Source organism: Brachyhypopomus gauderio, chromosome 15 (assembly GCF_052324685.1).
Source record: "Brachyhypopomus gauderio isolate BG-103 chromosome 15, BGAUD_0.2, whole genome shotgun sequence".
NCBI classification, from domain to species: domain Eukaryota; kingdom Metazoa; phylum Chordata; class Actinopteri; order Gymnotiformes; family Hypopomidae; genus Brachyhypopomus; species Brachyhypopomus gauderio.
This window is the reverse complement of record NC_135225.1, coordinates 11,605,045-11,626,442: the sequence shown is the minus strand read 5'-3', so window position 1 is coordinate 11,626,442 and position 21,398 is coordinate 11,605,045. Positions and strand designations below refer to the sequence as shown.

General features: G+C 43.4%; 2 protein-coding genes and 1 long non-coding RNA gene across 3 annotated transcripts; 1 reads left to right on the top strand and 2 right to left on the bottom strand.

The window, feature by feature from the left end:
- Positions 1-320: 320 nt before the first annotated feature.
- hkdc1 (hexokinase domain containing 1) lies at positions 321-15,114 on the bottom strand. Its single transcript, XM_076974757.1, has 19 exons — positions 15,028-15,114; positions 13,555-13,660; positions 11,900-12,062; positions 11,618-11,766; positions 9,623-9,742; positions 9,372-9,467; positions 9,006-9,105; positions 8,427-8,610; positions 8,089-8,244; positions 7,603-7,836; positions 6,855-7,159; positions 6,552-6,700; positions 6,296-6,415; positions 5,915-6,010; positions 5,677-5,776; positions 5,361-5,544; positions 4,892-5,047; positions 4,343-4,576; positions 321-4,159 (listed from the first exon to the last, which is right to left on the bottom strand). Exons 2-19 carry the CDS (start codon positions 13,615-13,617, stop codon positions 4,021-4,023), a joined length of 2,748 nt encoding a protein of 915 aa, XP_076830872.1. The 5' UTR covers positions 13,618-13,660; positions 15,028-15,114; the 3' UTR covers positions 321-4,020.
- On the top strand, positions 4,501-12,783 carry LOC143476533 (uncharacterized). Its single transcript, XR_013121316.1, has 3 exons — positions 4,501-4,640; positions 4,942-5,053; positions 11,701-12,783. It is a non-coding gene; the product is annotated as an uncharacterized LOC143476533 (long non-coding RNA).
- supv3l1 (SUV3-like helicase) lies at positions 14,978-21,326 on the bottom strand. Its single transcript, XM_076974758.1, has 15 exons — positions 20,127-21,326; positions 19,823-19,900; positions 19,096-19,203; positions 18,885-18,999; positions 18,638-18,806; positions 18,335-18,446; positions 18,177-18,254; positions 17,883-17,974; positions 17,571-17,751; positions 17,294-17,387; positions 16,895-17,114; positions 16,528-16,608; positions 16,270-16,446; positions 15,881-16,029; positions 14,978-15,591 (listed from the first exon to the last, which is right to left on the bottom strand). The coding sequence occupies exons 1-15, from the start codon at positions 20,404-20,406 to the stop codon at positions 15,192-15,194; spliced, it is 2,334 nt and encodes a 777-aa protein (XP_076830873.1). The 5' UTR covers positions 20,407-21,326; the 3' UTR covers positions 14,978-15,191.
- Positions 21,327-21,398: the final 72 nt, after the last annotated feature.

The window sequence follows — 21,398 nt, the reverse complement described above, 5'->3', positions numbered from 1 at the left end:
TCAGTACGAAAGACTAATTCAGCAAGTCAATATATCTTGCACTGAAACCTGCAAATAAAAAAACACAACTTACACAAGTCCCAACTTGACCATAATAATCAAGTTGACAAGAGCAATAGTAGAAGTAGACACAAACAGAAAGCAGCTGACAAGCCTACCCATATTTGTGTGTGTGTGTGTGTGTGTGTGTGTGTGTGTGTGTGTGTGTGTGTGCTCACTCCTAGGTCTGTAACCATCCCAATCTCTCTTGCCAACACATAAATGTGAAAAGATTGTTACATCATTCATACAATTGTACTTTTATTTAAGACACATTAATTCGATTTTTATCATTATTTTGTTGTGGCTTGTTTCAATTCAGTGAACCAAAAGCTAAAGCAAATTGGAAACCAAGGAGGCTAAAAGCATGCACCTATGAATGTACAGGCCCTATGTTTTATATAGGTAATCGTATTTCATTCCCCTTAAGAAGGTGTCCACAGGATACTTGTGGTTGTAATTCCTGAGAGCAGTGCTGGGATACTGTCCTGTGATACCTCTCATTGTTTCACTGACCTACCCTGCTGCTCTCTGATCTGGGTCCTAGTGCCCCAAACGCTGTTATATAATGCAGAGAGAGTGTTTGATCTGATACTTGTTCATTTACAAACTCCCACAGTGTTAAACTTTACCATAACTCATCTACCCCAACACGTGAAACATTCTTGTAAATACGAGTCATTGTGATTTCTCAAGAATTCCTCCTACTCATTTCCTCCATGCCTACTGGACTCTAACCAGAAAACCCCAACCTGAATGGTGACATGGTTTCCTGTTACTATGTAATATTCAGACCCCAGAGAGCTTTTGGAGGCTTACAGGTCTCTAAATAAGTGGAGTTAGACTCACAGTCACATCTCACAGTTCCAGTGTCATTTGGATTAAAATGTGACTTGCATGGTATGAAGGCTACTTGTTTGGGGTAAAATGCTCATTCAAGCTTACTGAAAGGCTTGACTTGGTATGGAAAGCACTTAAAGTACCTAAAGAAACAACTTAAAAGTATTCACAACGGGTGATGGTTAATTTAATTTTGTCTGCTAATTATCTGCATCTTATGTGATATAGGCTAGAGTGTTTCACAACATTCGGGCAAAATCGCAGCTCAGGGGATCATTAGAGGTAACAGTGCAGAAAAAAAACTACTTCTAAAAGTGCCTTTTTACGACTAGAATTTGTATTTAATGATGAAAGGTCAAAATGTCACTCAAACCATACAGTCACCTTACATTTACAAACATACATGCACACGCTTCATTGTGTATTAGCTCTCTTGACATTCCTTTTACAGACAGTGATATGTAAATAAATATATTACAGTCAAACTTGTCTGTATATCCTTTGCACACAGTAACTACATTCAGCGTATGACTGCATGATATCAAATGATCATTCATAACCAGACATTAGAGTCATTTATGAAAGAAACTAATTCCAATAAGGCTCATAAAACTAAGTGTGGGTATAGAATAATCATTATAAGTTGTGTTGTTATAATAATAATAATTAGTAGTAGTTGTAGTAGTAGTAGTAGTGTAGTAGTAATATAGTATTAGTAACTAGGAACCCTGCAACCCAGGCAGGAAGCTTGTTAATTATTCAGAGAGTAAGGAACATGCCCAGAAATGTCCTGTGATAACTTTCTCTGTTTTTCTCTCTTTTCTTTATGTTTGCATCTAAACTTTAAATCACAGGTAATTCAGCTCTCAGCAAAACAAGTTTAATGTCTCTCAGGCCTCTTGGTTGGCGCTATATTTATTAATTATGATTTTGTTTTAAAAGCAGCACTTACCTTAACTGTAATGTACTGAAATGTAGAATGAAAATGGGAAAGGAAAAAAACATATTTGTAATGATTACATGACCTTAACTTCATTGATGACCCCAACTAATATTTATCAGTACCTTTATCAGATGATAAAAATATCATGAATTCAATTAATCTTTATTTATAATAAAAATATAACGAAAATTCAGAGTAGCACAAATCTCCAGAGCACTGTCAACTGTCTTAAAATTAACAAATGATGCAATGGAAAAAAAGATGATTTCTGTCTGCCTCACATTTCTGCACACACAGAAGCTCACAGTTCTGCTGTAGCGTCTAGACTGACCTGCTGACTGACATGGACGTGTTCTACTCCGAATGCTCTATTCTGTATGTGCATTGTGCTGTCCAAATGTACACAAGTAAGCAAATATTAGGCGTAAACCAATTCACTAAACAAGGTGTAAATACCAACAGACACACAGAGCAGTTATGTACCTACATATGGTAAAATGTCTGTCTCTTCATCGCTCTCCATAGCTGATGGCTGGTAGTCCGACAAGTAGATTAGGTAATCACAAAGACAGATGAACCCACTGACCCCTTAGGATGGATCTCAGGCAGGTTTAGGCAGGCACACTTACATAATAAACCATAACCGTGTCACTGCTCACAGAGCTGCTGTCTAGCATCTACAGAGTTACAACCTCACAGTGAGATTTCTGAATGAAAGCTGTTATTGTTGATCAAATCAATAACACAGCTTGCACAATGCTAAGTATTCTTTCTCAGCAGCAGCCTAGAACAGTGAAAATGCTGATATGCAAAAGGCTTGAAATCATGCAGGCAGTATTTACCTGCTGATGAATACAAAAACTGATTACAAATGTGTAATAAGGTAGGGATTATAAAGGGCCCCTCTCCTCTGATAAATGAAAATGCTAATGAATTTCCAGTGAAGACTATGGAATCTATAAAATGCAAAAAAATATTTTAAAACAGATAAGCTTTTTTTTTAACATAACAGACATTCAATGAATAGTCTAGACTGTCAATAATAAAATTTAACAACATCGATATGATAAGTCAAAATCTCTTTTTTTTAATAATTAATTTAGTTGGATGTGTGTGCGGCATATTGAGGTAAAGTTCATGAAAAAACCTGGAGAAAGAAGCTAACTAGCGTTAGCAGAACAGAAGAGAACCTGAGAGAGAAGCTAGCTAGTATTAGCAGGACAGAAGAGAACCTGAGAGAAGCTAGCTAGCATTAGCAGGACAAAAGAGAACCTGAGAGAAGCTAGCTAGCATTAGCAAGACAGAAGAGAACTTGAGAGAGAAGCTAGCAAGCATTAGCAGGACAGAATTAGCATGAGCACTTTTTTCCCCCTGCACTATTTTGTTTTTATCTTGAAGATGGGCTGATTTTGTATGTATGTATGTATGCATGTATGCATGTATGTGCGTATGTAAAGAAATTATGAAAACTAATAATAAAAAAAGTTTATGCATGATTAATAGAGCAATAAACAAACAGAGTTGTTAACATCTGATTGCATTACCAGCTCATAGCTGTGATTTGCTGCTGTCAACATAGTGGTCTCCTTGGTGTTCAGATATAGCCTGGTGTGTGGCCCGTGCGAACACACTCGTGACATTCCAGGGCACAAGGCCACCTCTCCCTCAGGCTCGGCCTGGCCACGCCATTCTTTCTGCCTACCCAGGCAGACCTGTGTGCTCAATGGAGACAAAGGAGAGGGGGAGGAGACCTGTAAAGATGGCCAATCACGTGCCAAGCCACTGAGTGACCTTCGACAGTGGAATTAGCTCGGCCGATGACCTGACCCGAAATGGGGTAAAGTCAGGCAGCCTCAAGCAGATAATTACAGTCTTATGGAGCTTGAATGGGGAATGGACAAAAAGACTCTTTGTCCAAATACTCATTAATAATCAAAAACTCCCAAGAAAAAGTTACGGAAACCTTTTTACTTTTGTAGCAACCTCTAAAAATGATGACAAATAAGAAAAAGGTCCTTATGTACAAAGATTTTTTTTCTTCTTAGGCTGGACCAAGTGAATCAGTCTGACGACTTCATTATAAACTTCTGGGAAGCTTCCAAGTAGATCAGCCATGAATTTCCAACCACAGAAAAAACGTTTTCTCAATATTCCAACCGCAGTGCTGCTGGAAAGGAACAGGATGACGTCCTTTGCTGTTACGTATTCTTAAAATACTGTCGGGCCACGGCTGTGATAAGGGCTGCCCCCTTCCCACTGCCGTCCTCGGACAGCATGAAATCAACATCACACTTAGGGGAGAGCTCCTTCACTGTCTCCTTAAGAATTCTGGAGAAGCTGGGGTGATGAGGGAGAGAGAGAGAGAGGGGGGGGGGGGGGGAGAGGGAGGGAGGATCTTACTGACTTGATGGAAGAAATTTGAAGACAGTAGTAGAACTGAGGGCCCATTTGCATTCCGTCTTGGGAACCTCTTACACTGGGGTGCAGACTTTCAAGACTACAGTCATAGACTCTACTCACTGAGGATGGAGCTTGTAGAGTGTGCCGTCCACCCCCACAGTGATGTCCAGATGGTCCAGTCCTCGGTTCTCCCGGATCTTGTCCACAATAGCAGCCATTCCCGCTCCACAAAGCTGTGCGGCTCGGCGTGACACGGTCCCACACACTTCCTTAACGATTATACTGTCATCACATGTGCTGTCCAGACCTAAGTGCTGCAGGATGGACCTCACCTGCAGTAGTGCCAGACGGTCACTAGGCAAAAATGAATTAACAGAAATTCATCATAACCTGTACAACAACTTCAAGGTACTTAAAGGTAAGCAGGTACTTGCAACTGCAGCACCAGTAGAAACTACATTGTAAAACAAATAAGTACTTTAAGGTTCAGCACATGGAAAGAAAGACATTAAAATGCTTCACTGTTTATATGGCCTGATAAATAGTATAATTTCACAGAAGTGTCATTTTACAAGTGAAACTGTTTTATCTCTCTATCTTAACTGTAGACACAGATAACATCGGCCATAAGAGATCATATAATCTAGCAGTTATTGCAGGAGGGTTTACCTTTCAATCTGTGACAGGAACTTGGTCTCAAAAATGCCCCTGGTTTTCAGAGGTTCTGTAATGCGGCCACGAAACAAAAGACCCCGTCTGGTGAGATCTGTGAGGATCTGCCTGACGATCTCGCCCAGGTACATTCCACTGGTCATCTTCTCGAACCTGCAAGTGAGTGAGACACAACAGCAACTGAGGAACAATGTGTAGTCTTCTTTGGGGCCCTTCTGCTGTGTGCCATGTTAGCATGGATGGTGTTCATTCCAAACATTTAGATTTATATGGCAACAACAAATATCAGTGCTTCTAAATTAGCACTTACATATTTTTAGCTTCTCATTAGCACCTCACCCTGTAAGAACAGGTGGTTAATGCCACCACTCTCGATGTTAATTGTACCACAGTGCCCCCTTGTGGACATTTTAGTCTCACCAAAAATAAAGCTGACTGTTTTGTTTGTTGGCATAGCCACTCTCACCTTTGTTTTCCCACATTTAGGGAGCCTTCATCCACCTCCCGGTCAAACCTAGTCCGAATGTCCTCAATGTTGTCATTGTCCCCAAAGCCGCCCCACTCTGTGTTCACACACATCCTGCCCTCGTCACCCTCTACGGTACCGATGTTCTTCATCTCCTCCATGTAGCACACGTTGCTGCCCGTTCCTGTTCGGTCCAGGCACATAGTGAGGAAACCAGAAACCCACCTCAGGGAGGTTCAGGGAGAATAATTTCTTAAAGGATAAATGTAGGCTTACTCTGTCATGCAGAGGGAACATAAATAAATAAAGAGCATACCAGCAATAAGTCCAATTTCACATTTAGGATCTTCATACGCACATGTCATCATTGTGCCAACGGTGTCATTTACCACAGCAACAATATCCAGGTCAAATTCCTAAGGGGAATGTAACATGTAACACACAACCAGGATCAATAACTGTAGGGTCAAACGCTGGACAGATGAAGTTTCTACAGTCTTAAGGTTTTGTTGGAGAATCTCTTTGGTAAAGCAGTGCGGGAACTGTCCTCTTACGTTCCGCCTCTTAATGGCCTCCCTCAGCATGTCCACCACATCGTTTCCCTCACAGTCTGTAGCTTTGAAGCCTTTTGTCCAGTTCACCAAAATTCCCTGGGCACAGAAATAACACAGTGGCCCCCCGGAAGGTGAAATGGACAGTGAGTGTCTTTGGTCTAGTTCGGTTGAGCTGGCTAAGACGTCTTATGATTAACAGCTTCACAAACATTTGTAACATTATACCATTTTAAACACATCTAAAATGGCGGCGTAGTCATTCAATATCTCTCAGTAATCATCTGTCTCCATGGGTCAAGCCAAGCCATTCAATGTACATGAAACCCATTTCCTGGAGAGGTCCAGCAAACAGGCTTGGCAACCGGCACAGATGTTCATTACCTTATCGATGCCAGTCTGGCTGCATGGGAAGGAGAAGGTGAAGCCCAGAGGCAGACAGGTGTTCCTCATGCCCATGTAGTCCAGGAAGTCTGAGATACACTGCACTATGTGGTCAAAGAGCTGCAGACCCAAAGTGTCACGTTCAAATGCTCCACAGCATTAGAATTTGAACATTTACATTAAACATAGTAATGCTTCTCTATAATATGATCTTCATAAATACTCCCAGCTAAAAGTGGTTTTTAAAGAGACACACCTCTTCTCCTGTGCCTTGCATGATCTCCAGCGGGATGGCGTATATTTTGTTGTACATGCGGACATACTTGCGGATTCCACTACGGATCTTAACAACCAACACTCGGAAATTCGTTCCTCCCAGATCCAAGGCAAGGAATTTTCCTCTTTCTGGAGCAGAGCAGTACAAAAAAAATGCGAACACACATCAGTATTCAACTGGCCTAACGTTCACCACAAGCTGATTCTCATAGCAAACATTTCACTCTCTTCCAAAAACCCTCGGGAACCTTAAGTACATACTCGTTCCGCTGACTTTCCGTACCTGTCCCGTCCGGGGTGCGGTGCACGTAGGTGGGCAGCATTTTGACCGAGGCCGAGCTGTGGGACTCCTTCTGCAGGCCGCGCTCCAGCTCTCTGCCCATCTTCTCCTTCACCTGCTGGAGCTGCGCGGTGCTGAGGGTGAAGCCCGCGAGCGTGTCGTCCACCTCCCCGCGACGGGACGCCAGCCTCTGGGCCACAGCGGTCACCATCGCCGCCCCTATCCCGCTGCCGCTCTCCGACAACACGAAGCGGACATGGCATTCGGGGACCAGACGTCGCACCACCTTGTGAAGCCTCCTGGCGTACCTGCCACGTCGGGGAGGGAGATGGACACGCTGATGAAGATGTGGGGTGTTCATCACTGGTTAGTTTCTCATCACAGAAATATCTTCTGAAAAGATATTATTTGACCACCAGACCATTCCTCATAGAGCTCAGACATCGGCATGGTAGGAAGTGGTCAGGGTTTTGAATGTCGCTAGTGTTGAGAATCCAGCCAACAACACCTCTGTGGTCAGAAACTGCCAATTATGGATTTGCCAAAAGACAGTCAACATATACCATCCATACCAACACAACCAACACATGGGCCATAGCCCTTAACTTTTAACAAAGACGCTGGTAAATCGATCTGCTTGGCTATTAACCCTATCTGTGTGTGTTGTTGTTTCGGAGTTTAGATTGCAGTGATGGATTTAGAATGTGGTGCCAGAGACAGGATGGGCTGAGGGTGTGTCCTGTAGACGCACTGAGGGTGTGTCCTGTAAACGGTCCCGTCCATTCCCACGGTGGTGCGCAACGTCTTCAGCTTCCTGTTCTCCCGGAGGCGTGTCAGGATGGCCGCCAGGGCCGCGGCGCACAGGTTGGCCGACCTGAAGGACACGATGGTGCATACGTGCTGCACGGCGATGCAGTCCTCCTCACTGGGACTCAGGCCCAGCTCGGTCAGGACACTCCTGGTGTTCTTCAGCCCGTCTTTGTACCTGCAAACAAAAACCACTTTGACTGAAGTACAGGCTACGCATTCTTGTATTGACCAACCAGAAGAACTGACTAGACGTTAAGAGAATCATCAATACAAGATTACGAGCTCAATTACGAGCTCCTAATGGGCTAATTATGGAAAAGACTAACTTAATTTCTAGCCTATAACATTTCAAAAGATGATCGTCTAGAATTCAAGGCTAAGTGAAGTGGAAGTGGAAGCAGTCAATAAGTCTCGGAGAAGAACTCACTCTTCTATCAGGCAGACATGCTTGGTGTGAAACTTCCCCTTGGTACGGAGGGCGTCGGACACTCTGCCCTCAAAGAGAAGGCCGCGCTTGGCCATCTTCAGCAGAATGAGACGCACGATCTCGCCCATGTACATCCCACTCACCAGCTTCTCGAACCTTGAGGAGATACGAGTGACGCAGTTAGCACACGAAACATTGCTCGGCTCTGATCTGACTGAGTGAAGATCAGCTCTGCCTTTAATGCCATGGCCTACACAGACATGTGGTGGACCGCACAGATATTCTTCTGGATTAAAATGTTTTGTTTAGCTTATAAAAAAAATAAAATAAAAAATTACAGCTGCTTTCCAGGGTTGATGGAGGCAGCATCGATTTCACTGTCAAAACTCGTGATGAAGTCGTTGAGCGCCCCGTCATCGCCGAACGCTCCCCACTCGGTGTTGATACACATCCTACCCTCGTCTCCCTCCACCAGGTCGATATGTCTCAGCTCCTCCATGTAGCACGCGTTGGTGCCCGTACCTGAGGCAGGGCACATGTTAGCATCACTCCTGTGTCTACAGCATGTTTGAAATGACTCTCTGGTCAGTAAAATACACAAAATGAGTCTGAACATTTCACCAATGGCTTTAGCAGAGACATAGCAATGACTTTAAAAGGGGCAGAGGATTTGATTGTATTTTATCTGGCCATGATGAAGATCCATTCTTTTGAAGAGACGTTTGCCATTATAATCCAATTACTTCATTTACAGCGTCTTATCCAGAGTGACTTTCCTGGTATTCATGACCTTGTAAGTATGAGTATCCCTGATCTTGTAAGCATGAGTATGACCTTGGAATCACCTTGCCCTCCCTCCTCTGCTAGTGAGCTAAGGGATCAGGTCATAGGTGTGACTGTGTTCAGGCTTGTCTCACCTACGATGACTCCCACCTCACAGTGTTGGTCATCATATCCACAGGTCATCATAGTCCCCACAGTGTCGTTGACCAGGGCCAAGACATCCACATCAACGCCCTGTTTTCACACATAACACTGGCTTTACAACGTATTTAGCTCCTTCTGACCTAAGGTGTGTGTGTGTGTGTGTGTATTCATATACATACTCACACACACAGATATTCAAAATTGTATTAAAGAGAAATGGGATTTTTTGGACAGAGATCCTTCTCAGCTGTGTAAGCAAAGTGCTTTTCTCTGGAAACTTTGTGTACTTTACTACCATTTTTGTGTGCTTTACTACAATCTCTATGTAGAGAGAGAGATAGAGAGATTTTTCCTACCCCAACATTGTTGATAGCTTGCTTCAGTGACTGTACCACATCGGTGCCTTGAACACCTCTGGCCTTGTAATTTTTTGACCATGAAAGTAAGACTCCCTATAACAATTCAGAGAAAACAGTATTACCAAACAGAAAGTGATATGATTTTGTTTTGATCAGTTTTCCATTTCACTAACATAATTAAATGAAAAGACCTCCATGAGTCCTCTGCAAAAGAAAATTTTAGTCTTTAGTTTCCGGCTGTGTTGTACCTCATTTAGTTTGGACTGGAGACAGGGGAATGAGAAGGTGAAACCCAGGGGTCTTCTCTTGTGATTGACATTATTCTTCTGCATAAAAGTTTTTAAAGACCCTGCCACATGACCGAAAAGCTGTAAAATACATGAAATGACAGGCGTCAAACAAGTAAAGGCAATATATAAAATCAGTGTTACAATATAACAACCAAATATGCCTCATGATGAGATCAATATTCTGTCTGATAACGATTTCTTTATCTTGCGATGGCAGCAGGGTGGGAGCAACAGAGAAGCCAGGAACAAGTGGAAAGCACTGCAGAACAGTACTGCAAAACAATACTGCAGAACAGTACTGCAAAACAATACTGCAGAACAGTACTGCAAAACAATACTGCAGAACAGTACTGCAAAACAATACTGCAAAACAGTACTGCAAAACAATACTGCAGAACAGTACTCCAAAACAATACTGCAAAACAGCCGCAATGCACAGAGTGCTGAAGCAATTCAAGCTTTTAGTGCTCTGAGCAGGGAGCAACACACAGCACTGCTGGAGAGAATTTGTGGGCTTAAATAGAGAGGACAGCAAACAGGGACAGGTGCACAGGATTAATAATCACGTGATTGGGAGCAGGGCAGGTGCGTGTGTGATTGTGTGTGTGTGATTAGTTGTGTTACATCCTCTGGGTGCAGAGGGACATACCTATAGTACATCATAAATCATAACGTAGGAAGTTGCATCAAAGCAGAGTATAGTTCAAAGGTCATTCAGTGCTTTGAACAATATTCATTTCTTAACAGCATGATTTGTTGTTCAAGACCTTTGAAAGTGTCTCAATAAGTGCTCTGCTAATTCCCAGCAAACATCGGTTAACATTTTAAATTAAAAACTGATCTGTTTAGCGTTTTTCATAACAGGTCTCGTCACAAAGCAGAAAAGTCAAACGTGACAATGGCAAGACAGAAACTCTCTGAAAACTAGAGGAAGAAAGCTAAGAAAGAGATCAAACCCTTATCTGGGCCACAGTGAGTGGCAAATTAACAACAGAGACTGAATAGCTGCTTTTTGTGATAAACGTATAAGAGTAGTGACTTAAGAGATCACTAACAATCATTTGGCAGAGGTAGGAACCATCTAACCACAGTCAAGCAAGAGGGATTTCATTATGGGCTGTTCATCTCCACGACACCAAACCCCAGTTTTAAATTTCATCAGGATGGCAAGTCAGCATAGGCACATGAACCTATCAGGCAGAACTGGAGGTTCAGTGGCACACACAGATCAGCCTATCAGGTACAGTTGGAGGATAAGTGACATACACAGATCAGCCTATCAGGTACAGTTGGAGGGTCAGTGACACACAGATCAGCCTATCAGGTACAGTTGGAGGGTCAGTGACACACAGATCAGCCTATCAGGTACAGTAGGAGGGTCAGTGACACACACAGATCAGCCTATCAGGTACAGTTGGAGGATCAGTGGCACACACAGATCAGCCTATCAGGTACAGTTGGAGGGTCAGTGGCACACACAGATCAGCCTATCAGGTACAGTTGGAGGGTCAGTGGCACACACAGATCAGCCTATCAGGTACAGTTGGAGGGTCAGTGACACACACAGATCAGCCTATCAGGTACAGTTGGAGGGTCAGTGACACACACAGATCAGCCTATCAGGTACAGTTGGAGGGTCAGTGACACACACAGATCAGCCTATCAGGTACAGTTGGAGGGTCAGTGACACACAGATCAGCCTATCAGGTACAGTTGGAGGGTCAGTGGCACACACAGATCAGCCTATCAGGTACAGTTGAAGGGTCAGTGACACACAGATCAGCCTATCAGGTACAGTTGGAGGGTCAGTGACACACACAGATCAGCCTATCAGGTACAGTTGGAGGGTCAGTGACACACACAGATCAGCCTATCAGGTACAGTTGGAGGGTCAGTGACACCTGTTCTTGGCTTGTAGAGCTGAACCACTAACGTCTGCAGTGCAGCACTCACATCTGTTCCTCTCTCATTAAGAACCTCCTCAGGAATAGGGAACGTCTCGCTCTTCATTTGAACTTTTCTTTTCCCGTCCTCAGATACCGTCACCTCAAGCACCTTGAACCTGGAACCCCCGAGATCCAGCGCCAGGAACTCACCTTTTTCTACATGGGTTACAATAAAAATTAGTTTGTAGATATAGTCCATATATCTAATCTATAAAGATTTCATTTTAAACAAATTAATTCAAATTTTGCAAAAATTTCCATTTTGGTCAAATAAAGGTGAGATGTTCACCTGAGCCATCAGGAGTAGAGCACACATGGGTGGGCAGCATCTTCACCGTGGCCGTAGCATTTCTCTCTCCAGACAGGCCGTTCTCCATCTCCATACGGAAGCGAGAGGAAATGTCAGAGAGCTGCTCGTCAGAGAGACGCATCGCGTACAGAAACCGGTCCACCTGTTGAGCACACAACATGAATACAACAGACAGTTGCTACAGGTTCAAACTGATTGGCAATATGATTTATGTACTTTGAATAACTGGGTTTAACATTTAACATGCCATCCAAACATTTAACATAATAAATAGTATAAAAAACCAGACCTGGAAATTCAGGGGACAAAAGTCAATATAATATACACTCCTCACTTCCTGTATTAGAAACAAGAACCCTTTAACTGTAGTTAGAGTCTATAAAAGCCATTTGCTGAGTGATTTAATCACCTCATATAGTATTGACCAGTATCTGACCACACAGCTGTAGCTGCCTGGATTCTTGGGTGAAACTTTTCTCAACCCAGCAATGACATGGATAAGTGTAAAAACATCAGATACATTCATATCTGTACACCACCACTACGGTATTGGTGTCATTGCTGCGTTGAGAACAGTAATGCCTTGACCACTGTTCCCATGACGACCACAGCACAGAAACTGGCCATGGCAACAGATGCGACCTTTCTAAACCTAAAGAGAGTGGCCAAAATTAATGTAAGTGTTTTGGGCCAAAAAACTAATTCTGGAATTATTCTCGTATTTCAGCTCTGAATTCTGTTTAGTATTCTATGCTTGCGGCCCCCTTGAAGTACAAATGTCCTGCCTGTGAGGGTCTGGGGTTTATTATTAGGTAGGGGCCAGCAGCCTGGTGAAGTACATGCTGATTTTTTACAACTGTGGGGTGAGGCAAAGGGGGGGGGGGGGGGGGGGGGGGGGGGGGGGGTCATAATACTAATGATCTAGACATTGATTGCAATTATATGACATCGTTTGAAATGATAACAAGGGTGTGTATCTACTATAAAACAAGCTAATATTACAATGGAAATGTGAAATGTTAGCAGGCAGTTAACCTGCACTTAGTAATAATCATAAAAAAAACCCACACAAAACAACAAAAAAAGACATTTTCATGTTTGAATACTATACAAATAAGTGACTGTTCAGTGAATTCCTTCAAAATAATTATTCTTCCCCAAAGACAGAGCCGGTGACCTTGATGGAGACTAATCCAGTCCAATAAAAGCTAACCGAGAGGTCAAGGTCCTTCGTCTCCTCTTTGTTGGCTGTCTTTCCACATCAGATGTGACACAAGAGAGTTAATGATTCGCCGGCCTACTCTGTAACCATTCATCACCAGCATCAGATGAGGTCTTTTGAGAAAGCTGCCTAACATTTCCACAGGACTGCAACTCAAACTGCCATTTCAACTGCTTCTTCATTCATGCTAAAGAGAACACAACTGGAACTCTGTCTTCTGGAACAATCAAAATGAATCAAACATCTTTCTAAGAAAGTTTGTACCATCTTAATGTGTGCATTTAAGGAACAAATTTCTACATAATTAGAAATTCTGAATGTAGGTCCGTAATTATTTACGACGTAAATGCCCAATAAATATACAAATAAATACGCATGCAGAATTCGACACTCAGTGTTAAAAGCGAATTACCTTTTTGATTTGATCCTCCTGCAACTTGGTGAAGTAGAAGGACAGCAAATGAACAGCAAACATCTCGCTTTCTAACTCCGTCTCAGACCCACAGGAAACTTGGTAGCTTAAATTAAATCACAAAGCAAACCTCTAACACATTAGATTCCACAAAATGTTCCCCTGGCACCAAAAGCCTTCAGCAGTGTCTAGCTCCTGTGAGTGAGGCGAAAGTCTTCTTCTGCTGGAGCTGATTTTCCTGTGAGAGCATTAAGCCCTCGCATCAACACCCCCCCTCCACGGCTAAATCATTAATGGCCCAGACTCCGTCCCAGGCCCATGGTCTCAGTAATGCTCTAGCAAAGCTTCTGGCTCCCCTCTATTCAGAGCTTTTCCCTTGGGGGTCACGCAGTGGAGAGTTTGTGCAAACAATCGCAGCAAAACAATAGTTTAAAGGGAACTGCTTCCAACCTGTCTGACCTTAAACCTGTAAAAACATCCTAATGTGCAAAAGGAAAAAGACAGGAACAAACCCTTTCAAGGCAAAAATGGAGAGCTTAGATCAAGTGACTATGGGAGGTTTAGATCCAATATGTATGGGAGGTAAAGTGATCGAAAACAGGAGAGCATGTTAGAACCCTGTTTCGTCCTCTGTTCATTGTTTGCAAACTTCCCCATTGATAACTAAAACCGACTAGTTTGTACAGCAGCAGGTTACACTTCTAGGACCATTTGAAAACCATACTGTAATCGCAGTGTATATACCACTGCTTTTATCACATGGCATGTAACGCAGTCTCTATGGTAACTGTCACGGATTAAGTGGTGGGTTCAACAAACACAAAGCGAGTGCCCAAAGCAGGGGACTTTCACCGAGTACCTTCAGCTTTCCAGGCTCACTACAGCCAGCCAATTTCCAAAGACAAAACCCCTTTTAAAGCATCATTGTACTCACTTCAATGCATATGCATCATGGAATATCTAATAGACCTGGAAGAATTTAAATAACAAAATCAGCCAGACCAAAAGGAGTCTTATGCGTTTTCAGCAGTCTGTTTGGTTTTCTGCAGCTACCTTTGACTGCAGAATTGAACCACCACCACCAAAAATACCCAGCATTACTACAGGCTTTTAACATATCACTAAGTTTTTATTAATTGTTCAAATTAGAAGTGCCTTCTAACCCCTTCCTAAATCCAATCTGCTAAGTTTAAACGTCATTCCCAGACCAAGATTAGAGCAGGACTTTTAATGATAAATCACCATCAGTTTAGTTTTTGATCAAGAATATTCAAAATGTAGATCTAAGAGTTAAGCAAAATGAAAGACTCCAGTAATGAAACTGACTGGAATCCTCGCATACATCAGGCTCCTGGACTGTGAATCAAAAACGTCATGTTTTGACTCGACATCAATTGAATACATTTCCATAGAAGCGCATGAAAATGATTAGTGTGTTTTATTTCCAACACATGCATGACTGACGTGACTCACTTTCACAGTGCCACAGTCTGCTGACACTTCTGCCGTACGCCTGTTTCAACCACCGCATGACAGCCATCAAAATCGAAAAAAGCACATACATGATCACACACTAGTCACATGTTAAATAAGATCCGCTACAAATGTAGAAAAGTCAGCCTTCTAAAATCAGTGGGTCACTTCTTTTTCTTCTTATTGTTCTTGCTAGCCGACCCGGCGGACACTTTGGCTCCGGACTGCTTCTGTGCTACGGCCCACTCCCTCTGTAGCTGCTGCAGGAGCTCTGACGTGAGAAGCCCCTCCTGCACTAGGCGGGAACTCAGCGAGCTGTCCATGGTCCTGATGTCTCCGTCGGGTCCGGGCTGGGCTTTGGAGCCACGAGCCCTTCTCTGGGCCAGGGACCTCAGGCCAGGGCCTCCCTCCTGGCGAGCGGGCCCTCCGGTGGTGGGGGCTTGCGCCTCTGCGTTGCGGATGAGCCGCGTGATGTTCCGCACGCCAACCTGAATGATGCCGTCCAGTTCCTGCTGTATATCTCGCACGAGGTTGGCGTCGGGGAACATGTCCATGAAGCGATAACTGGATGGGGCAAAGCAGAAGGGAAGTGTGACTAACCATATGGAAGTTCTGACCCACAGCCCTGTATGAAAAACACCTGGGTATTCAAAACTGGACTCCAAAACATGAGTCGAAACCAGGTTGATGATTTTGTGTTATTCTTGACCATGAGAACAACTATTTGTAAGCTAAAATACTAAAATATGTTAAAACGTGCACTTTGTCATTAAGAAATCAGTCTTATGCCAAAACTTGCCCGGCATCCACGTCCAAGTCTCAGGTGTGTGTGGAGTGTGTGAGGAGAGTGAACCTGAGCCAGAGGTAGAGATCCAGCACATCATGGACGGCCTCCAGGTGGACCAGGTCCTTGATGTTTTTGGGCGGGACCAAGGGCCAGTTGATGTGCCTGCACATCCAGCTGAACGTGAGTGGCTCGTCTCTGCTGAACTGCCTGGCAAACTGCGGAAACGCAAGCAACACAAGATCCTCAGAGACGCCATACAGTGCATCATACCCGAAAAGACGCACAAGCTGATCACGTTTAAGTCCGCAATAAAGCCCCAGTGGTCCTGCAAGCGAGAGGAGAGCAGGTCCACACGTCGCCTGATCGCCCAACGCAAGCGTCAAACTTCAAACTGCAAAACTGCGAGTGTTGTTGAACGCTGCACAGCCTGGGCTGTCGGGGCTCTTCCCCAATACCTTCAGGAAGGAGGTGCACACAAAAGGCTGCTTCTTGTTGATGGGGGCCGTGCAGAAGACGTAGCGTGAGCGCAGGTTGAGAGGAATGTGCTGAATCATGTCGGCCAGGAACTTGAAGTCGTCGACGTTGCACACGAAGTAAAGGCCATCAACCCGCGAGAGGCTCACAAATATGTCCTGTTGTACAGGGGGAGATCAGTCCATGTAATGTGTGCAAACACCTTTTACTGACAGGAAAAGGATGAGCCAAACACCTACAATGAGGTTGGAGAGCGTTGCTTGTGGAAGGTGATATGCAAACATCTCAACCTGCTCGGCCGTGGGGTGTAAACCCGCCGTCTGTTCAGATAAGGGAGACAATTAAGGGAATTAGTTTTTGAGTCTGACATTTCTGTCACAAGAAGTTAGACATTTCTGAACAGCAACAGTAACGACTGAGTGATTCTATAAAACTTTTACAAACACCACAAGCTTTGAAAATGTAATTCTTCTTCAATTTCATCCTGAAACCCAAACTGGTGAACGTAAAGGACAGTAGCAGGTGCATTCGGTGCAGTGAGCGCCGTGTTCAGGTTTCATGCCCCACACCCAGGTCCTGGTTTTGGCCAGAGCGAGGGGCCCTCACCTCCACAGGATCCACGGGTTTGTTCAGGATCTCCTTAAGCACGGGCAGGTCCTCTCTGTGCATGGTAGTCACCTCACCCTCCTTAAACACGGAGCTGAACCTCCCCGCACGCCCCGCAATCTGGAGGGCCTGTGAGGTGGAGATGGTGTCCATCTCCTTCTCTCCTTTCTCATTCACGCTGGGCTTCAGCAAGGAGTTGAAGATTATTCTCCTGATGCTCCTGGTTAGGGCAGACAAAGAACGAGTGTCTGTGAGCTAGTAAAAGATTTTCTTTTTGTTTCTAGAAGCCAAGCACATCAGGTTGAAGTTCCAACAAGGCAACAGTATTTGCTGAAATACCATATTCTCTTTAGAAATATCAAAAGTATGAAGATGCACAAGGTAATAAATCATACTAACAAGTTCAAACCCATTCCAATTGCATCCGTGGCAACAAGGATTTTACAGGGGTCGTCTGGGTCATTGAACTTTTTCGCTTGAGCCAGCTTGGTGCCTGTAGACCAGAAGGTTTTAATAGTTTAGTAGTTAGTCTCAGAAAAGATCCAGAGTCATGCTGTCCGATTACAAGGTTAAACAAATGAAAAGGAATTCACAAATGCAATGCCCCAATGCAAACGTATGTAGATTTATTTTGGGCTATATTGCTTTTGGATTGCAAAGAGTAATGGAGTCTCACCAGGGGGCAGGCTGCCATAAATGACCGCACATTCCAAGCCTCGGATCTCGATCTGCCTACTCACAGAGTAGATGTCATTCTTGCTAAAACACACGATGCAGTCACCGGGCTTAAGGTTGTCCAGGTTCTCCAGGGCATGGTCCGAGATGGAGAACGGAGTCAACCTTGTATAGTTACGGACCTTAAGGGGTTAAAAGAAAGCTGTTTGTGTCTAGATCCAGACATAATGAAACACAAAAAATGTTTAGCCATAAAATACTGGAATGGCTATGAGGGGTCTGATATTGATTCAACTCTACTTTGCAGACTCACCTCAATCTCCTCACCAGTAGTGAGCATGAGTTCAGTGACAAAGTGAATTGCTGCTGCCTCCCCACACACATGGATCTCTTCAGCGCATAACCCTATCTCCGCCAGGGTGAGAAAGAACAATAGGCCAAATCAGAAATCACAGAAAACCTGAGACTTATGAACTAATGCACTCTTGCACAGCATAGCACATTTGGAGGGTCTCTGAAGGGGCATTTGCCATCACTGCCTCGAGATGTACAAGGCCCATATCGTGCATACCTACAGACTAGCAAATAGGTTGTGTGAAACACTCACCAAGAAGAGCTCTCGTCCACGCCCATCCTCTGGATGGATCTTTGATCATCTGGATCTCATCTATGACAGCTACTTCATCTGTCAAGAACATTCAGCAGTGCCAGGTCAGCTTCAGGCAACAGCGAACTTTAAGCAAAGGTCCAGCTCTCATTACTCACATGGAGTTGTGACGCTGCACATCTCGATAGTACATGCTACATGACTAGACTGTCTCCCCTCTGGATCCACAAAGGTTCTCTCCTCTCCAGTCACCAGATCACATGGAACATTCTACAGAAAAGTCAAAAATAAAAACAGCCAGTTAGTATTCACTCAGACTGCGTCAAAGGCTAGCAGGCACCATCTGAATTGAAACTTCAGTGCAACTAAACCAGCTATTCTGTAAAATGATACAAGATAAAATTCATTGTCAATTACACAATGTACATTTAAAATCATGGAACTCTGTGAATGCGACTTACTGCTGTATTACTCTTCTCAAAGATCTCATGGGCCAGCAGCTTCAGAGGACCACAGTAAACGGCCGACTTGGCTTCCAGGTACCTCTGGATGGCGTGGTACGTTTTGCCACTGTTCGTGGGGCCGGCATGGAATATAATCCTCCGCTGAATAGCTCTGGCATCAGGGTACCTTCAAAACGTATTCATGACATTAACCATGTGGGAAAACAGACCCGAGATATTTTGCAATATAAACAGCCTCCCCTACCAGTTGGCCGGCACACGCAAATCGCTAATTTTGCGCAAATCATCCATACATTCCAACATGGGAAAGATTAGTCTGGCATGCCTCATGAAGTACGGGAAAATGTCATCTATGTGCCCTGGAAAAAGAGTGAAAAGAATTGGCAGGCTTGGCTACAAACAACCAGAGCCTCTTAAGCAAATCTCTAAACTTCTCGTGGTGTTGCACTACCCACCTGCGCCACAGCAGATGTCGTTGAGAATGATGTGAAGATCAGCACTAAGGGTGGTCATCTCCAGAACATACTTCCTAAAGCTGATGAAAGCTTGGTGGAAGAGGCGAGCTAGAAGACGACAAAATAACTACCTGTTTTCTGCATGTGCCAAAAGTACAAAAAAATTTACTTTGCAGTTGAAACTTATAAGGATCATGTTTTTTTTTTTTTCATTTTCTCCAGCTATGTGCGCAGTCAGATGCTGTACACCTTCAAATTGTTCCAGTATTTGGAACTGTTTGGCTAGGAGCTGCCGATTTCAGCACGTCCAACTACATGAGAATGCAAAAACCCTATGCTTATTATGATAATGTTCAAGAATCATGCAAACTGTGCCAAGCATATAGATAAAGATTTATCAATTAGGAGGTAGAACAACATGTCAAACCATGAGCAATCCTACATTTAACCACAAACTGAAAGATGCTTCACAAGTTTCTTGTCAGGACTCTTGGCCAGTAGTAGCTCACAGTTTTCATATACAAGAAGATGTCAGTCAGTAAAATGTCAACATCTTTGTGATCGAGGGCTAAAGAATATACTCTCTGTACAATATACATGCACAAAATTGGCATCACTATAACATCAACAAGGCTAAACCAAACAGAGACATAGATTACATTTACAAGACAGTAGAAACAGAATATAAGTCATAGGCCTGTTCAGTTTACCAAAGTGAAAAACTTACCATCAAGACCCTGCTCAGAAGCAAGGTTCTGCATCTCTTTCCTTTTGTAAAATTTATTTAGTATCTTGAGAAGTTCACCTGTAATGTTCAAATAAATATACCAGGAATTATAATCTGAAAGGTTTACGTGTACCACAAAATACACTGTAGCTGACAACATTGGTAAAAAAATACTGTTAAATGAAGAGTTATGTTACAGATTGACAATTGATCATTCCGTTTTGTTTTTACAGGCTTTCATATCTATTTAGATTTGATCTTAGAAAATGAACCTTGCTTTCAAAACAAAGGCAACAAAAGTTACTTTTGTCAAGCGGTTGAGTTAATTCTGCTCCAATTGCACCATCCCCTGTTTCATCGCTCTTGATGGCCAGAGGTACAAAGAGGGAGGTGTCCGGTGGTCTGGACGTGTTGTCCGAAGATGCCAGTCTCCGTGATGGGCATCTGATCCCAGTTGCTCTCGGGGTGCCCAGCTGCCCTGAGTGCTCGTTCATCATCGCAACACTGGAGCTGGACGTTAACGCACATGCTCTGCGCTGTATGTGAGCGCGGCACACAAGGTAAATACAACGATTAACCGACATTTTTAGACAGTGCTTGTAATCGCCACCAGCCCGATGAGCAATGCTGAGAAGCACCGTAACTACGAAATGTTTTCTGTAGTATACATTATACGTTTAGGGAACTTTCGCAAAAAAATCCTAAGGTCAGTCATCACCACTTTCAGCAGGGAGGAAACGTGTGGAAGGCCCCCGGCGCGTTTGGTGTCTAAAATTGTGCCTGTTGATAAAAAATGTCATTGACTGTAGAAATTAACAGGCACTACTTCGAATGAAACCTAAAATATGTAAATAGGTATAAGTATGCTTTAAAGACATTAATGACGTTATATTCCAGATAGATAATAGATAGATAAGAAATATTTGTAGATAAAAGCTTACAAATAAATGTTTATTTAGACGGCAGTTCAGCGTCCTTAGTTGAGGACCCTAATGTGGTACGTTCAATATTTTTTGGGTCACCCGTTTTAAATCATTTTATAGAGTTGCTGCTGGACACTGTTCAGAATATAGCCAAATGTCTGTTTAAAATAAAAAGGATGATATAAATATGATCACATTCATAGCTCAGCAACAATGCAGATTGTTAACAAGACTATAATTCGACATCTAGCACTTATATAATGTGCTTTGTAACTTAAATTAACTACCGAGACTTAATAATTCTTCTTGAAAGAAACACTACCCAATCTGATTATGCACACGAGCTAAAGTTCACAAAGCTTCGAGGGAGTTTCTTGTTAACTACATCTCGGCTTTTCTCGCGAACTAACGTGACTTTAAATCTAATACATGGCTGACGATTGTCACACTTTTTGCCCAAATCGTTAATTTGCGTCTGTCATGGCATGTTTTACAGCATACATTGTAAAGACACTCACGCTATTACCACAACTCAACTACTTTATTCTCTTTCTCCGCAGTTCTTCCGTAAACACTGACGGATCAGTTCAGCTGGCCTCTTGATTGGTTGACGGTCCTTCGGCCATGACGTCAATACAGTAGTTCCGCGGCCT